Source organism: Galeopterus variegatus, unplaced genomic scaffold (genome assembly GCF_000696425.1).
Source record: "Galeopterus variegatus unplaced genomic scaffold, G_variegatus-3.0.2 Scaffold5495, whole genome shotgun sequence".
Lineage (NCBI taxonomy): Eukaryota > Metazoa > Chordata > Mammalia > Dermoptera > Cynocephalidae > Galeopterus > Galeopterus variegatus.
In genome coordinates this window covers 105061-121347 of record NW_007731606.1, presented here as the reverse complement: position 1 = coordinate 121347, position 16287 = coordinate 105061, and the positions used below count along the sequence as shown (strand labels likewise).

Here is a 16287-nt window from a genome sequence, read left to right as displayed (position 1 = left end):
TCTATGGTTTGATAATTTGTGTACCGGCGTTCACATGTCTCCTAGCTTCACTAAACATGGACCAAGTTTCTGGTTATTGTTCTTGTTTGGATGGTTTTCAAAAGGAGAGTAGAGTTAAAATGACTTAATTCTTTCATTTTAAAACCAGTTTTTAATTTCTTGATTACTACAATTTCATAACTAAATTGACATTAAGAAAGATATTAAAAAGGGTGAAAAATTTTAAATTGAAACTGGAAAAATAAATCTTGTATAGAGGAATTTTGAGCAATGTGACAAGTAGGTTGGGAGAAAATGCTTTGTGGGTTAGGAAAGCAGAAAGAAACTTGAAAGTATTCCCAAATCATCTGAAGTAGGCCACTGCCTACTCTGCTTGAAGTAAAGTACAAGTTAGTAAAACACAAATAATTCGAACCTTCACAAATATGGTGAACTCTTCCACTTTCTCATTGGCTAACAGCAATTTCTTCTGTGCACCTTCTAGGACATGCTCACTTTGCAATGCTAATCCTTGAAGCTGCTTAGATGCTGTTGTTTCAATTTCTGCCATTGCAGACTCAGTCTCATTTATTTTCGATACTAGGAAAGTAAGCTTGAGATCCTGCAAAATATCAGTAATCATAAAATAAATATTTCAGTAACAGATCTGGAAGACTTAGTTACACATGTCAGATAAGTAAAGGGTTTTATTACTCTCTCTATAAATTTATTTATTTTTATTTGGGTAAAATTAATGACTGTTTTCATTTATTTTCAATAAAATATCCTAAGAACATAGTCTCATATATTTATCATCAAAATTAGTTTATGCTTTTTAAAGATTATAAATCATTAAAGACATCGAAACTATTTCAGACCAAAAGATCCCATATACCAAATTTAATTATTTATGAGTTTAGGTAGACCTAAAAGATTTATGAACAGTTGTATAAATGCCAGTTCTTAAAAATAGTTTTCATTTATTAGAAATTATCAAGACAAACAAAATCTGTTTTCTCTAATACAGCACCATCATTAATGTTAAACAAATTCTTAGTGTTTCATGTAGATACACAAATGTTCTTTGTAGTTGTCTGAAATATTTAAGTAGCTCTTGGCAGTTTGTGGGAGAAAAAAATGACAATATTAAAAATGAAAAAGACATTATTATATTACATTTCTAGGCTAAAATGTCCTAAAAACATACTTTTTTTTCTAACTCTTCTTTAGTTTTCTGATACATCTGTTCATATTGTGACTTCTCTTTTCCAGCGACATTAAGTCTTTGCTTTAGTGAATCAATGGATACCTTCTTGTTGGAACATTCTTCAGTTAACGTCTTTACCTACAATAAAATCATAAAAGTAATTATTATTGGTAAAGGCATTCTAGTAGCACAGTATTCGTTTCAACAAAATCTAATAAATAAATGAGTCTAATTCCTTTCATTTCCTAATAAATGGTATCAAATTCAAGTATTGTACTTGCAAAACTCATCTTATGAATGAAACTAACATTCCTTAAATCAAAAACAAAAAACAAAATTACACAAAATATGTATGAATAGTGATATGTATAGTCTTATACCTAATAACATAATACTAATATTAACCACACATCCTTTCATTACTAACCTACACTGCCTTAGACAGATGTTTGGTTTTGATTCTGAAACAAGCATAGTTATGGATAACTTTCAGTTGTTTTCTCCAAAATAAGTATAACATGTACTTTTTAGGATAAAATTAAATAAGTAATAGAACATACTTATACATTTCAAAGAATAAAAGAAGAAACAGTTTTTCTTTTTCAATTTAATGCCACTAACAATATATGATTACTTATACATACAAAGATCCTAAGGCTATATCTGGAATGATTATTGAAGTAAAAAATATACAAAATTTAAAGGATAACATTGAAAAAACGCCACTAACAATATATGATTACTTATACATACAAAGATCCTAAGGCTATATCTGGAATGATTACTGAAGTAAAAAATATACAAAATTTAAAGGATAACATTGAAAAAACCTATAGAAAGTAATTATAATATATGTGGGCATGTGGATGAGAAAGAAAGAAAATCCATGAGCATTTGTTATGCTCATTTAAAATTTTCTCTCTAATCCACTTGAGCTAATAGATACTTATGTTTTCATCTTCGACAAGGTGCTTTTTCAGGAGTGGATAACATTTAGTGAATTCCAAAGCACAGGCTACTTTATCAGTTGTCCAAGCAGTACCTTTTTTTGTTTAAACAAAAACTTTCTAGTTTGGGGTCATATATTATATAATGATTTTTAAAAACAACTCCCTTCCTATGTACACTAAATTAAGTACATACAAGAAAAAAAAGTACAGTTTTTAAAGAACTTCTGGTAGTTATTGGTTATCACTTTTTCATTTAGAAATATAAGCTTGATTCTATCATTATAAATTGTAGTTTTAAATAACACAAAATACCGAATAAAGTAGAATTATGTATCCCAGAAATATTAAAGATTATAAAAATTAAACTTGATTATCCTCTCACAAGATATTCACAAATAGAAACAGAATGTGCAGCTACATTATATATACAATTTTGGAACCTTGAATTTTAAAACAAATAATGTACTTTCAGAGCAAATAATGTAATTCTACAACAGTAAGTGTATATTCTGTGAGTATTTTCTATACATTTATTAGTATTGAATATCTGAGTTAATGAAGTAAATATAAGGGGAAGTAATATTTTTAGTATCAGTGAAAATAAAAATTGATACCTTTTTTTCGAGATTTTCTAACATTTCATTAAAACTCTCACTACTTTCTGAATTTACTTTCTGTCGAAATTTCAAGTCCTCTATCAAATGTCTTTTCATAGTTATATCCCTCTCCATTCGAGACATCCTGGAAAAGAAAAAATGGTATTTTATCAAGAGTGATAGAAAGTACTTCAACAGTAATGATATCTTACATATTATCCAGTGTTATACCTACTGTTAGCTTTTATTTTTTTAATAGTCTTTTATTTATTTTTATTTTAATTTGTCAATATACAATGTAGTTGATTTTCATGTGCCTTTACCAGTTCCTCCTTTTCCCCTCTCCTTCCCCCCCATTACCTCATATCTGTTTACTTATCTTAACAAGTTCAATGAATTATGATCATTGTGTCTTCTTTTTACCCCTCCCCCATATATTTGTTTGTGTATTTATTTTTATTAGCTCTACTGTTAGTTTTTAAATGTTACCTAATATTAATGAAAATGAAATTAGGAAATAAATTGCATTGAATAAAATATTGCTCTGTTAATATTTTAAGTACTTATAAAATCTATAATTCAGTTGTGACTTGGTTATTCTAGTACTACATATATGCTAAAAAAAGAACTAAGGTTAATAAAATTTATGAAAACAGAATTATATTTAAATTACATTTTTGCATTGCTAAAAAAAATCAGTGATATTTAGAGATAATCAAAACCATAACAATGATAAGAAACAATCCTATACTTTGGATTGTAAAATCTTGTAATAGGCATAGTATCTTGTAACTTAATATTATTTGAGATTGAATTCACATATTAGTTTAGCTTAAATTGATGCAATATTAAGTATAAAATGGTAGATGCAGTGACAACTACTACTACTAAGCTGCAACTGCTGCTGCTGCTATGACCGAATGACAATAGCTAATATTTACTGAATGTTTACTATGTGCCAGCCAGTGTCATAAGTGCCTTACATGTATTAACTCGTTTATTCCTCATAAGAACCTAATGAATTAATACTATTAAACTGAGGCACACAGCCAGTAGGTTAAGGAGCGAGGATTCAAAGAGTGTTTCTCTAGAGCCCTTGCCATTAAACAATAAGCAAGCCTCTTAATCTATAAGTAAACTTCAATATATTCTCAGTTAAAAGAATTAACCAATGTCTTTGAATGTATTAACCAATCTCTTTTATGTATTAATATCAATTTTAAGGGCTCTTTACTTATAATGTGGTATACAGGTATGTGTATGAGATACATATGAGTACGACTCAAATTTATCAATGATGACTGGAATTCTATCCAAACATGTTATTACCTCTAAGCTCTAGTACAGCTACAAAAGATACCAAAAGAAAATATTTTTGATTCAATGGGATAGAGCATTTAAAATCCCTTTTTATTAATAAAAACAAAAAGTACAAACTTTCATAACCTCCAGTTATTTTAAACACAGACAAAACTTTCCCTTTTCCACCTTAGCTTTACAAGCTTAGGCATTAAAGTCAATGTAGGTATCAATCTATATATATTTTTGGTCAAATTATTGCGACACTTTAAAGTTTTTGGTCATAATCTTGAGGCCATTATTTATATTTATTCAAAATTAATTATGTTTAATAAAGAAAAGCTAATTTTAAATATTACCCTAATTAAAAAATAGCAAATAGCTTGCCATTAATCATCCTATATGTAGTATTCCTTAAACTTTCATCTTATGTAGGCTTAAACATAAACTAAGGAAGAAAAACTTCATGTTGGTATTTTCTGTGGACACAACATTTAACAGAGTTGACTACCACTAGGTGGCACCAAATACAATGGATAGAAATATGAAGCCCATACTTTTCATGCATCTCCTTTATGTGTTCTTCTTTCGCTAGGAGTTCAAATTTCAGAGACTTCACATTTGATGACTGTTTAGTGAGTTCATTAGTTGCATTCTAAATTTAAAACAAACAGAAACTTAAATATACCTTTCAATCTCAGTCCAAAGCAGCATAAAAATACCATTCTCAAGAAGAGTAATAAATTCACAATACTTAATGGCAAACAATTAAAACTAATATAAATAGAATAAAATATAATAGCTTTAAAATATTTGGAGTGATTATTTCACTAATCTTTCTAAACTACAATAAATGGTTTCTATTTGAATTATTCCTAGGTTTGGATGTTTGACACATGCTAAAAACAATTTGAATCTCAAAAGATAAAACCATTAATCACACAAGATAAATAAATGTGAGTCAAATTCATCAGACCAATTTTAAACATCTCATTAGTACAGCATTATATAAATAATTTAAATTTTTCCATAAAATGTGAAATTAATTTTTCTTAAAAACTCAAAACTAACTCAGCATGGCAACTGTTTAGATTGTTACAAAATGGAATGTTTTTATAAAATGTGTGTCTAATGCACTCTAAATTTCCTCCATATTTTGTATGCTTACAGTGATGTACGCAGGTACTTCAAAAAAATACATGGAAAGATTTGTATTACCTTTAATTCTATTTTTCTACAAACTTTTTGATGTACCCTTGTATAGTGTCATATTTCTTGTATTGCCAGAATAAGATGCTCTACACTTGCAAATTTAACGAATAACTGAAGCTCTTGCTTTAATCACTAATCTTACATTGTTTCTGGAATGACTGTTCATTCACTTAGAAATATGAACATCCGTGATTATGCTAAGCTAATAGTGATACATTAATATACTTGTAGTGATATTATAAGTATTATTACTATATTAATTATATGATATATTACTATATCTATTATATTGTCACTATGCTATAATACAGTGGTGTCATCATGATATAAATGTCTACATATCCCTACTCTAAATGGTCCCAGACTGATGTTTTTCTAATTTCGTATTTACCCTAACATTTCATATTTCCTTTTTCTATCTGTCAATGTCTGTCATAATTTTTTCCTTCTGTTAATACTCCTGCCTAAAAACGATCATCCTGCCCCTTAATATGCATACTTCTAATTTGTTGCTTTTAAGATGTTTTTTGCTGAGAAGTAAAATAAATACACTTAAAACTGTATTTAAAATAAGAGACAACAGGCAGTATGTAAAGTCTGATAATATCTTCAATGTAATAAATTAGGTGGTTTTAAGATAGCTGTTTAATTCTTTTCTGTTTTTAGACTTAAGGCTATATTTTATATAGCTGAAAATGCTGTAACTTTGACTTCTGGATGATTGAGGGATTACTGAATTATAATAAATAAAACAATGATGCCAGCTTGACATATATACTTTTGCAAAATCTCTAAATCTGACAGCTATTTCATTTGATCATCAATAAATCCATAGGAGATGGGGAAAAGGTACTCCCGGTTTGGACCTCTGGAGAAGTTGAGTGATTTCCCTAATCACATCCCACAAGAAGTTAGTGGCCAAAAAGTGATCAAAACCCAGGTCCTTTGTCCCTTTTCCATTCCCTACTACATAATATTTATGATTTAAAATCAGGTATAAAACACATATTTCAACAATGTCACAGTGGTAAGAATCCATCTGGTTAGGGCTTTCCTATACTAAGTGTATTAAATATTTTTTAAAATTTTGCATAGTGTGATGATTAAGAGCATGGACTCTGGAGCCAGATAGCTTGAATTATAACCTCAGCTCTACCACTTACTAGTCGTGTGACCTTGGACAAGTAATTTATTCTTTCTGTGAATTGGTTTTCTCAACTGTAAAATAAGGGTAATAACAGAACCTATCTTACCACGTTGAAATGAGAATTAATATTTGTAAAACACTTAGAACCAGCCTAGCAATGATTATATGTAAAGGAACAGTAGTTTAAAAACTACCAGCCTTCATTATTATTAATTCACTGGGAAACTGGAAGACAACATGGTATATATCAAAAGGAACACTTTTCAAAAATCAGGAGGTCAAAAAATCACAAATATAAATTGGAGTACTATTTAGCCCAGGTTGTCTAAAGAACTACAAATAAAGTAAATATAAACGATTGATGTGTATTATTCACTGACAGGAATTTATTTATCTCTAAATATTTTATTATCTATCTATATAAAGGTGGGTACCTTGAGAAAACATGCTTACTATGGGTAAAAATGAAGATACAGAAAATGCACATCAGCATGTTAATAGCACTGAATGGATCACGGACATCTGAAAAGTACACATAAGAAATTACATAGAAAAGTCTAATCGTAATAGGATAGAATTAAAAAGATGTAGGTAGATCTTTAATAGACTCAAATCTAACCAATTTTCTCAATTAAGCATGAAAATATCAATTAGAAAATAAGTTACTTCTTAGGAAATCACTGTGTTAGCAGTTTGACACCTGCTATAAGCTAACTCATGTTACTCCAAAATTTATATGTTGAAGTACTCACCTGACACCCCATACCTCAGAATGTGACTGTATTTGGAAACAGGACATTTAAAGAGGTAAAATGAGGTTATTAGGGTTGGCCCTAATTCAATATGACTGGTGTCTTTATAAAAAGAAGAAATTAGGACACAGAGACACAAAGACGAAGGCCATGTGAAGATGCGGGGAGAAGAGAACCATCTACAAGCCAAGAAGAGAGGCCTCAGAAGAAACGAAATCTGTTGACATCTTGATCTTGGACTTTCAGCCGCCAGAATTGTGAGAAAATAAACGTTTGTTGGTTAAGCCACACAGTCTGTGTTATTTTGTAATGGCTGCCCTGGCAAACTAATACGATATTGAAATAGAAAGTCTTAGTAGCAGAGTATTATGCACTTAAAAGTACCTTGTCTTCTAGGAAATTTCTATATTAAATCATGAAACAAGACAGAAGTAAACATTTATCCTTTTTGTTTCTATGCAGCATGGACTCTAGGTAGATATGGACAGTGTCACTTTAAATTACTTTAGGCACCCTTGTTAGTCTCACCTTTCAGACTCACACATTCCTCCAAAGCAAGAGAGATATTTATATATGGATAAAAAATTATATCATGGAAAATCATAATACAAATAATTTACAAATACTCATATGGACCTATTATTACAAAAAATTAAGTTAGACCATTTCTGGTAGGTAAAATCAAATAAGCAAAATATAAATCAACTTAAAACTATTAGCAATTTAAAAAATTTTAGTGTCTGTCTGGTTAGCTCACTTGGTTAGAGTGTGGTGCTGATAACACCAAGGTCAAGGGTTCAGATCCCCTTACTGGCCAACCACCAAACAAAAAAAAAAAAAAAGGAAAGAAAATTTAGATGTCAGATTAGACAATGTTGGATCTAGCATTCATTTTATCTTGTTGAAAAATAAAGTTATATTACAGTCATGAAGACTTAAATATAAAAAGAATCACAGAAATATGAAGAGAAGAAACATGCCACAAATCTTGCACAACTTTTTTCTCATTTCTAATATTGTATTAGGTATTTAAAACTATAAAATGTTGTGGTTGAGGCAAGTTCTACCCATAAAAATTGTCTGAAGAAGATGGTATTCAAGAAGTATCTCAATTAATACTAGTTTGTATACTTTATTATTATTAATAAAGCAAAATATTTTCAAGCAATGATATACTCATTATTTTAAAATTTTATCCTACTTTATCCCATTAGTAATCCTGCTATAAAAGATATTATTATTATTGGAGAGTGTACATATAATGTTTTGGATTGAAAACGACTATGAGTCTACTAGACAATTCAATATTCCAATGTCCTCTTAACAACCATAGTTATTCCATTTCTAAGGTACTCTGTGCATTTACAATCAGGATTTTCTTTGTAGCAACTCTCATTATAGCTATGATCCCATATACAATGCCCTGTAGTTTCTAGCTAGCAATCTGCAATGAAGAAAATAATTAAATACGTGAGGAATAAAAGAGCTTGTTTTAAGCAGCACGAAAATGAACTTTACAATTAAAACTCACAAATCCTGTTTCTTACAAGATAATTCTGTTTAAACTAGGGTCAGCCTTATTTTTAATTTGTTGACAGTTCTGCCTGGTTTTTAGGTACAATTCTTCATAAACAAAAGGAACATTGCTTTTTATTCTCATTCTCAGGTTTAACTTGCTGAAATCTATTAAACCAACCCACCTTTGTTCTCTGCTGCTTCTCCCAACCCCCGCCTTCCCATCTCCAACCAATAACAATCAAATTAAAATTGTAGCAAGTGTATAGAGTAAAGAAATTCTATTTATGCTGATACATTACATGTATGAAAGAACTCTGTTCAGTTGGAAGGAGGCATGGGGAGCAGAGAGTAGTTGAGTACAGAATTGGAGCAGGAGGCACTGGCCAGCTTCCATTAGCACCTAGGAAAAGATTTCATGGTGTCTTGTCGTTTTTTCCAGACAATAGTATTAGAGTTACCAGACAAGAATCTAGCAGGCTAAAACTGAATGCTGAAGTCAAACGTACTATTAATAATTTTTGGATGATTTATACCATAATTTACTTTTATTGGAATAAATTAGAGTTGATATAAACATGACTTTGAGGATTGAGTAACCTATGTTTTCGTGCTTAATAAACTTTATAATCACCTTTAGTTTACACTGCAATTGCTTCATTTCCAAATCCATGCTCCTTGAAGGACCAATTGACGTAACTTGTATCTGTGGAACTGTTACCCGGGAAACTTCTTCTGCCAAACTTGTGATTTCAGATGAGGACTCCAATTTCTTTAGTAAATCTTCTTTTTCTTTCCGAAGACCAGCCAAATCCAAATTTAGCTTCTTTTTAAAAAAATTAAATAAATAAACATAAAAGTAATTATATTTAATTTAACAATTATCAATATAAAATTCTACAGATAGGAAAATGCGAAAGAACTGAAATTAATTATTAAAAGTTACTATAAAAACCTTGCAAAAATTCTAATCTCTATTAGCTTTTGCTTAAGGTTGTAGTAGGGCTTTTAAAACTAAGACAAAATACATAATACACAATATCTTTTGGTTGGCTGGTCTTTTCTCATGATGCACTATTTCTCGCAGTCACATATACATGGGTGAGCCAGAGATTCATATAATTGATAACCTTGATTTCAGGGCTGATGGTGAAAGCCAAGCTGCAGCAGGACAGGATAACAGATGTTAGTTGTTTATTCCACTGAGTAGGTCTTACCAACCTATGTAGCAGCCAAAATGCTTCTCATTTAGTAATATAAATGTTAAATCCAACTAGCAGACAAGGCTTGTTAGAGATCTAGTTAAAATGATAGCGTGCAAATAAACTCACTTGGTTTTATGCATTTGATTGACAGTTGACAAGTCCTGCTAGTAATGTTGTTAGAACTGCACTAAACTCCTTGAATTTGAATTTTCAATAACATAAACATTTTGCTAAATAACATACTAGTACTGTTTTTATGAAGGTGTGTAAAAGAAACCATCTTTAGATTAGCATTTCTCATTCATCAGTAGTCAGCAGAATGTCACCAAACCGTAATGGCATAACGAACTCAGAGCTCCTTAAAAGGGTAACTGCACTACTACTTTATTATTCCAAAGAAGCTTATAATATGGGTAGTTTAAAATAGGAACCATTAGACAAAATGATACTGAAATCTCTCAGAGGGGAAAAAATTTTTCTTCATTAACAATTCCAATCAGAAACAGTGAAAGATGTAGCTAAAGTACACAGTAACGTAAACATGCGACGTAAATTATTTAAGTATAAACACTATATTTAAACACAATTTCTAGATACTATACAATAAATCCATTATTATATATGTATTTGTACATGCATGTGCATATTGTTAAATATGAATATTTTAGATCAGAATTTCAAAACTAGGGCTTGATATATCTGAGATTAAACTATGTTTTGGTGAAATAAAAAGTATGTTTTGGTGAAGAAACTATTCCTTTGGCTATATTTTAGCTTATGATCTAAAAGCATGGTTGTATAGATTTTCAGTAAATATTTGTTCATGAATTGACCCCAAGGTACCTAATAATTAATATGTAAAAGCAAACTCATAATTTCCTTAAACCTGAAAATCTTCCTTGTATCATCCAAGCTTGAATCCATCTCTCTCCCTAATTATTAATTCTCTATGTCCAGTCAGTTGTCAGGTTCTATAAATTATGCAATGTTTCTCATATTCATTTCCTTCTACCACTCTCTTAACGCAGACTCATTATCCTACTAAGACTACTGCAATAACCACCGTTCTCCCTTCAACCTTTCCCTACCTTCATACCACCTTTTACACAACTTCCTAAAACAACATCAACCTGTTATTCAAATAAAGATTCAAAGCCCTTCAGAGGTTCTTCACACAAATAGAATAAAACTCATATGTTTGTGGGTAATAAGGCTCTCTACGATTTAGCTTCAATTTGTGTTCAGTCAGACTCACCTCAAGTCAAACTTGGCTGCCATTCCCCAAACCTGCCTGCCATTTCTACATCAATGACTCTAGACATGGTGTTTCCTTCTGCTGAAATATCTCATCCTTAAAAAGCAGCTTAGTATTTCCTCCTTCATGAAATTCTTTATTCTTTCTCTCTTTTCTTTAGAAAAGTAGCTTCTCCATTCTCTTAGCTTCCATAGAACTATGCATGTTCCTTAACCATGAACCCTAGTAAATTTTAAACCCTTAAGAGAGAACTTTGCTTTGTCCACCTATGTATTCCCCACAGTATCTAAAAGAAATGCCTTATATATAATAAAAACCAAAAGCAAGGTTTAAAAAGTTCAAGTCTCCCTATTAGTAGTAGAGATGGTGCTATAAAGACACACATTGACTGCAGCTTTTATTTATAATCTTTCTGTTAGTTTATCAATACATAAATTAAAATACATTTTACTAATAATATAATGTTAATTAATTAAGCTTTTACTTAAGTAATATGCACCAGAATCTTTCTCAATCCTGAAGTTAATGCTTGGCATCTAAATTAGACTTTTTGAGATTTCAATTTGGTAAGACATAACTCATGGCTACAATTAATTCTAGGTGGAATCTTAGGCAAAACTAATTAAGCTTTTACTTAAGTAATATGCACCAGAATCTTTCTCAATCCTGAAGTTAATGCTTTGCATCTAAATTAGACTTTTTGAGATTTCAATTTGGTAAGACATAACTCATGGCTACAATTAATTCTAGGTGGAATCTTAGGCAAAATAGAAGATTAATATTTGATGAGGCTCTTTTCTTCCTAAGAAAAACTCTGGGTGGATTCTCTTGTTCATTATACTTGTATGCCACAAGATTTCTGTCTATTCCTTCCACACTGGCAGATCTTGACTCTATAAATGTATCTCCACTGAAGACAGACTAAGCCAATAAATATATTTCTCTAAGAGATATGCATATGTAAATTTCAACTTCAATTTAACAATCTAAAAATGTATTAAATAAAGAAACACTGAAATTATGAAGACAGTAAACAAAATGACTTGTACTTTACTAAAATATAATGTTTTGATTAAACAATATTTAAAATCTACAATCTTTAAAACATATTTCTAACAGTTATGTATGAATAGAAATGTAACAGAGCACCTATTGAAATAGAAGAAATTTATTCCATCAGTTTGGAATCCTTTGGTTACCCTTGGAATTTTGGACAAATAACTGGGGCTCTCTTACTAACTTCTCTCAGTTTAAGAATTCAATTTCTTATTTGAGAAATGCTATAGATAAGACAAGAAGTGCAAATAACTTTCTTTTGCTTACACTTGTTTTGGGTTGTGAGAATACCTTTGTGGGTGGCCTTGTTAGAAAGAGATTGTGCTGTAAAATCTACCAATAAATTGATTATTCTTAAAATTGTCCTTTTTCTTTATCAGTTGCACAATTCCTATTTCTCTATTACTACTTTTCCATCTCAATCAAAGACTTAAAAATATATGTCATATTGTATTAAAAACAGAAATAATGAAATTTCTGGATTCTAGCCCTCTGGGCCTATTGCTTATCAACTGAGTGACCTTAAGCAAACACGTGACTTTGTTTCCTCATTTAAAAACAGAGATGATGCTTACCTGCCTAAGGTAACTTTGGGGACAGAATTTTAAAAACATCTGTGATAGCACTTGGTAGATTTTAAATGTGCAGAATTATTGTTAGCAATACTATGTTGTGGTAAATGCTACCATATAGAGTCTGAGAAATGTCTTAAAGACTGAGTACCTAGATTAAAAAACCCCACAAAACTCTGTGTGTGTGTGTGTGTGTGCGCACGCACGTGCGTGCGTGTGTGTGTGTGTAAATATACATATACCTCCTATAAATTCTTTCATGTCTGCAACTTTAGTTTGTCTTAAGTCATAATCATTTGTTTGATTAGGACCAATTCAGGATGCCTACGAGGCTACATGCTTACTGAAGGCAGATGAGCTCCTCTATATCCCCAGCAGTGCAATTCCTCCACAGTTTTCTAAAAGTCTACTTCAATTTAAAAGTTGACTTTAATGAAAATAAGTACTGAGATTTGTATTGATTTATGTGTAGCCAACTATTTCTAACCAAAGGTTATAAAATAGAACACTACAAAATTTAAAAACTAGACACTAGCTATTAATTATTTAGATATAACATTGAGGAAGAGTAAGTCTCTGAAAAAAATAGAGCCTTCTAAGCAACTGTAAGAAGAGACAAGAATATACTGAAGAACTTATTCTTAAGTAGACTTAATTCTCAAATGACCCCCAGTGACTCATGCCCTGGTATTATACCCTGCCCCCATATGTAGGTGGGACCCATCAATATGACAAACTATCACTCGCATGATTACATGATAAGTAAAGGGGATTCTGTAGATGTAATTAGGGTCCCTAAATAAGCGACTTTGAGTTAATCAAACACAAGATTATCCTGGCTGGTCCTGACCTAATCAGGTGAGTCCTTTCAGAGAAGGCCAGTGGCCCTTCCTGAGGTCAGAGAGATTCTCTTGCCAGCCTTGAAGTTATGAGAGGACTATGGAGGGAGCCACGAGGTAAGGACTGAAGGAGTTGAGAATGGTCCTCAGCTGACAGCCAGCAAGAAAACTGGAATCTCAGTCCTACAACCACAAGGAATTAATTTTTCCAACAAACACATGAGCTTGAAAGAGAAGCCTAGCCTCCAGAAAGGATGGCAGCCTGGCTGACACACTGACTGCAGGCTTGTGATGCTCTTAGCAGAGGACCCCGCTGTGCTGCTCTGCACCAGACTCCAGACTCCTGACCCAAGGAAACTGTGAGGTAATGAATGCATATGTTGTTTCTAAGCTGCCAAATTTGTGGTAATTTTTTATGCAGCACAGAAAACTAATACAAGTCCCAATTAAAAAAAGAAAATCAGCCTCCTTCTGGAACCTATTTCTTGCTCCCTTGCTGCCACCCTGCCCCACATCAAGCAAGAATCCCAAATACCATAGTGTGTCACTTATATAATAGTTTCACCCCAATTTAATTTTGTTTCCATTATCCATAATTTTGTGTTAACTTTATTTCTTCAATTGCTTTAAAAAAATTGTTCCATTTTCTTTTCTTTTTTTTGTTGGCTGGCCAGTACAGGGATCTGAACCCCTGACTTTGGTGTTATAACACATTGCTCTAACCAACTGAGCTAACCAGCCAGGCCTATTGTTCCATTTTCTATACTACAGATAAAAATTGCCTCTACAAGATCTGCATTTCACAGTTTAACTGCCAAGAAAAAAGCCTCTAGCCAGAACTTCCTTTTGTTGCCCTCAGCAGTAACTGTGGAATCCCATGAACAGGGTAAATAAGTCTCCTTTGATCTACTCTCCCTTGTTCTCTTCTATGGTATGTCACTCACAAATTGGCTTTATTTGGGGACCCAATTTGACATTTTCTGGAGGATTAGGATAGGGAGTATCTAGAGTCAGAACCTGACTCTTTTTACACATACTATGTGGTAGGCACTATACTAGTTCTGTGTTTCCAATGTTAAACAAAAAAGTTATAATCCTTACTTTTAGTTAGCTACCAGCTTAAAAGCTAGAAATATATGGCAATAATCCATAGTAAGTGCTATGAAAAGATAAAACAGGAAGATAAGGGAACTGCTGCTGCCTTCAATTCCTGTCTGGTAACTGCTGGTTAGAGCCAGTTTCCTTCCAGGTGTCTCCCCTGATCTGCTGTGTCAAATGTGTCCTAGAAGCTGTGTACAGCATTAAATGCCCTAGTCTAGATCTACAACCAGTCTGCTTTCCAACTTTTACTAAGAGAAGGATTCTGCCAGAACACTGGTTAGTAAACTGAGGCAGTCCTCAGGAGAAGGAGCATCTCCATCTGACAGCCTTGTTAAACATTTTAATGTTCAAGAACAAATTGTCCAAAAAAAAAAAAAAAAAAGCCCACAGAAAATTTTCTACATGCCCAATAAAGAGAAGTATAGGGCTTAGAAAGAAATCTGAAAGAATCATTTCTCTAATCACTCCCCACATAATATTTTATATACTCTATGATCTTGATGTCTCCAAAGAATAAAATATTCAACATCTGCCTACTCAACAGACACGATACTAGTTATAGCACATGGAAAGAAAATGCTTTTGAGTATTCAACTAGTTTAGGACCAGTGCTCCAAGGGAAAGGAATAGGAAAGATACTGTTCAGTTGTTCCCATATGTTTTTCACCACTGGACTAAAGATTTAAAACAATGAACCACTTTAAAAATTTGAAAAATATTTTTCAAATTGGGATAATGAAAACTGAAACATAGAGACACACAGAAATTTTAGAAAATCCAGCCAAATGTGAAGTTGAATGCCAGGGTGTCAGGAGCAGGGTTTCTGGGAAGCCCATAGAAGAAATGGTTGGTTACAGAGAACTCTTTACAGCACATGTTAGGGCAAAGGTAAGAGGCTGAATGTTGGAAAATATCGATCAGTAATCAGAGTTAAAAGTGAGGTTTAGTTCCCATCTCTAACAATATTGTGGTCTCCAATTTTTCTTTGTCCTTTTGAAAGTCAAAGGGCTTGACAGTCAAAGTAGGAAAAATGCTCATTAAATGGAAGTAGCCTGGGCCGGCCCCTTGGCTCACTCGGGAGAGTGCAGCGCTGGTAGAGCCGAGGCTGCGGGTTTGGATCCTATAGAGGGATGGCCGGTGCGCTCACTGGCTGAGCATGGTGCGGACCACACTGTGCTGAGGGTTGCAATCCCCTTGCTGGTCAAAAATAAATAAATAAATGGAAGTAGCCTGTTTCCAATGACTTCGCCAAAATCTCTAATCTTAAATTCTGCTTACGACTGACATATGACATTGTGTAATGCTGAACACAGAAATCAGTTCATTGATAATCTCGCCATCGGATTACTCTGGTTCATATTTAACTAGATGCAATAAATTAAAAATCTTATTATGTTTTTTAATAATTATAACATAAATTTTGTTACCAGAATTGAAATAAAAATGACTGGAGAGAAAATTCTAGTTGGACAAAATGTATGTAAATACTACTGGCAAGACCCCCCCTAGAAAATCACCATAATCTTGATGATATTTCTGCTTCCTGTGAATAGAATCAATATTCTTTTATTAGGAATATTATACTTTTACAGAAAATAAAAC

General features: G+C 32.1%; 1 protein-coding gene across 1 annotated transcript in view; it reads right to left on the bottom strand.

Moving 5' to 3' along the window:
- Positions 1 to 364: 364 nt before the first annotated feature.
- The window catches only part of LOC103604942 (centlein-like), a 104044-nt gene continuing 88121 nt past the window's right edge, over positions 365 to 16287 (bottom strand). Inside the window, exons 8-12 of the mRNA XM_008589519.1 lie at positions 9292 to 9483; positions 4589 to 4686; positions 2751 to 2877; positions 1187 to 1324; positions 365 to 601 (exon numbers count right to left, since the gene is read on the bottom strand). Of these exons, the coding sequence (XP_008587741.1) occupies positions 365 to 601; positions 1187 to 1324; positions 2751 to 2877; positions 4589 to 4686; positions 9292 to 9483 (792 nt within the window). The remainder of the gene's footprint in view (positions 602 to 1186; positions 1325 to 2750; positions 2878 to 4588; positions 4687 to 9291; positions 9484 to 16287) is intronic.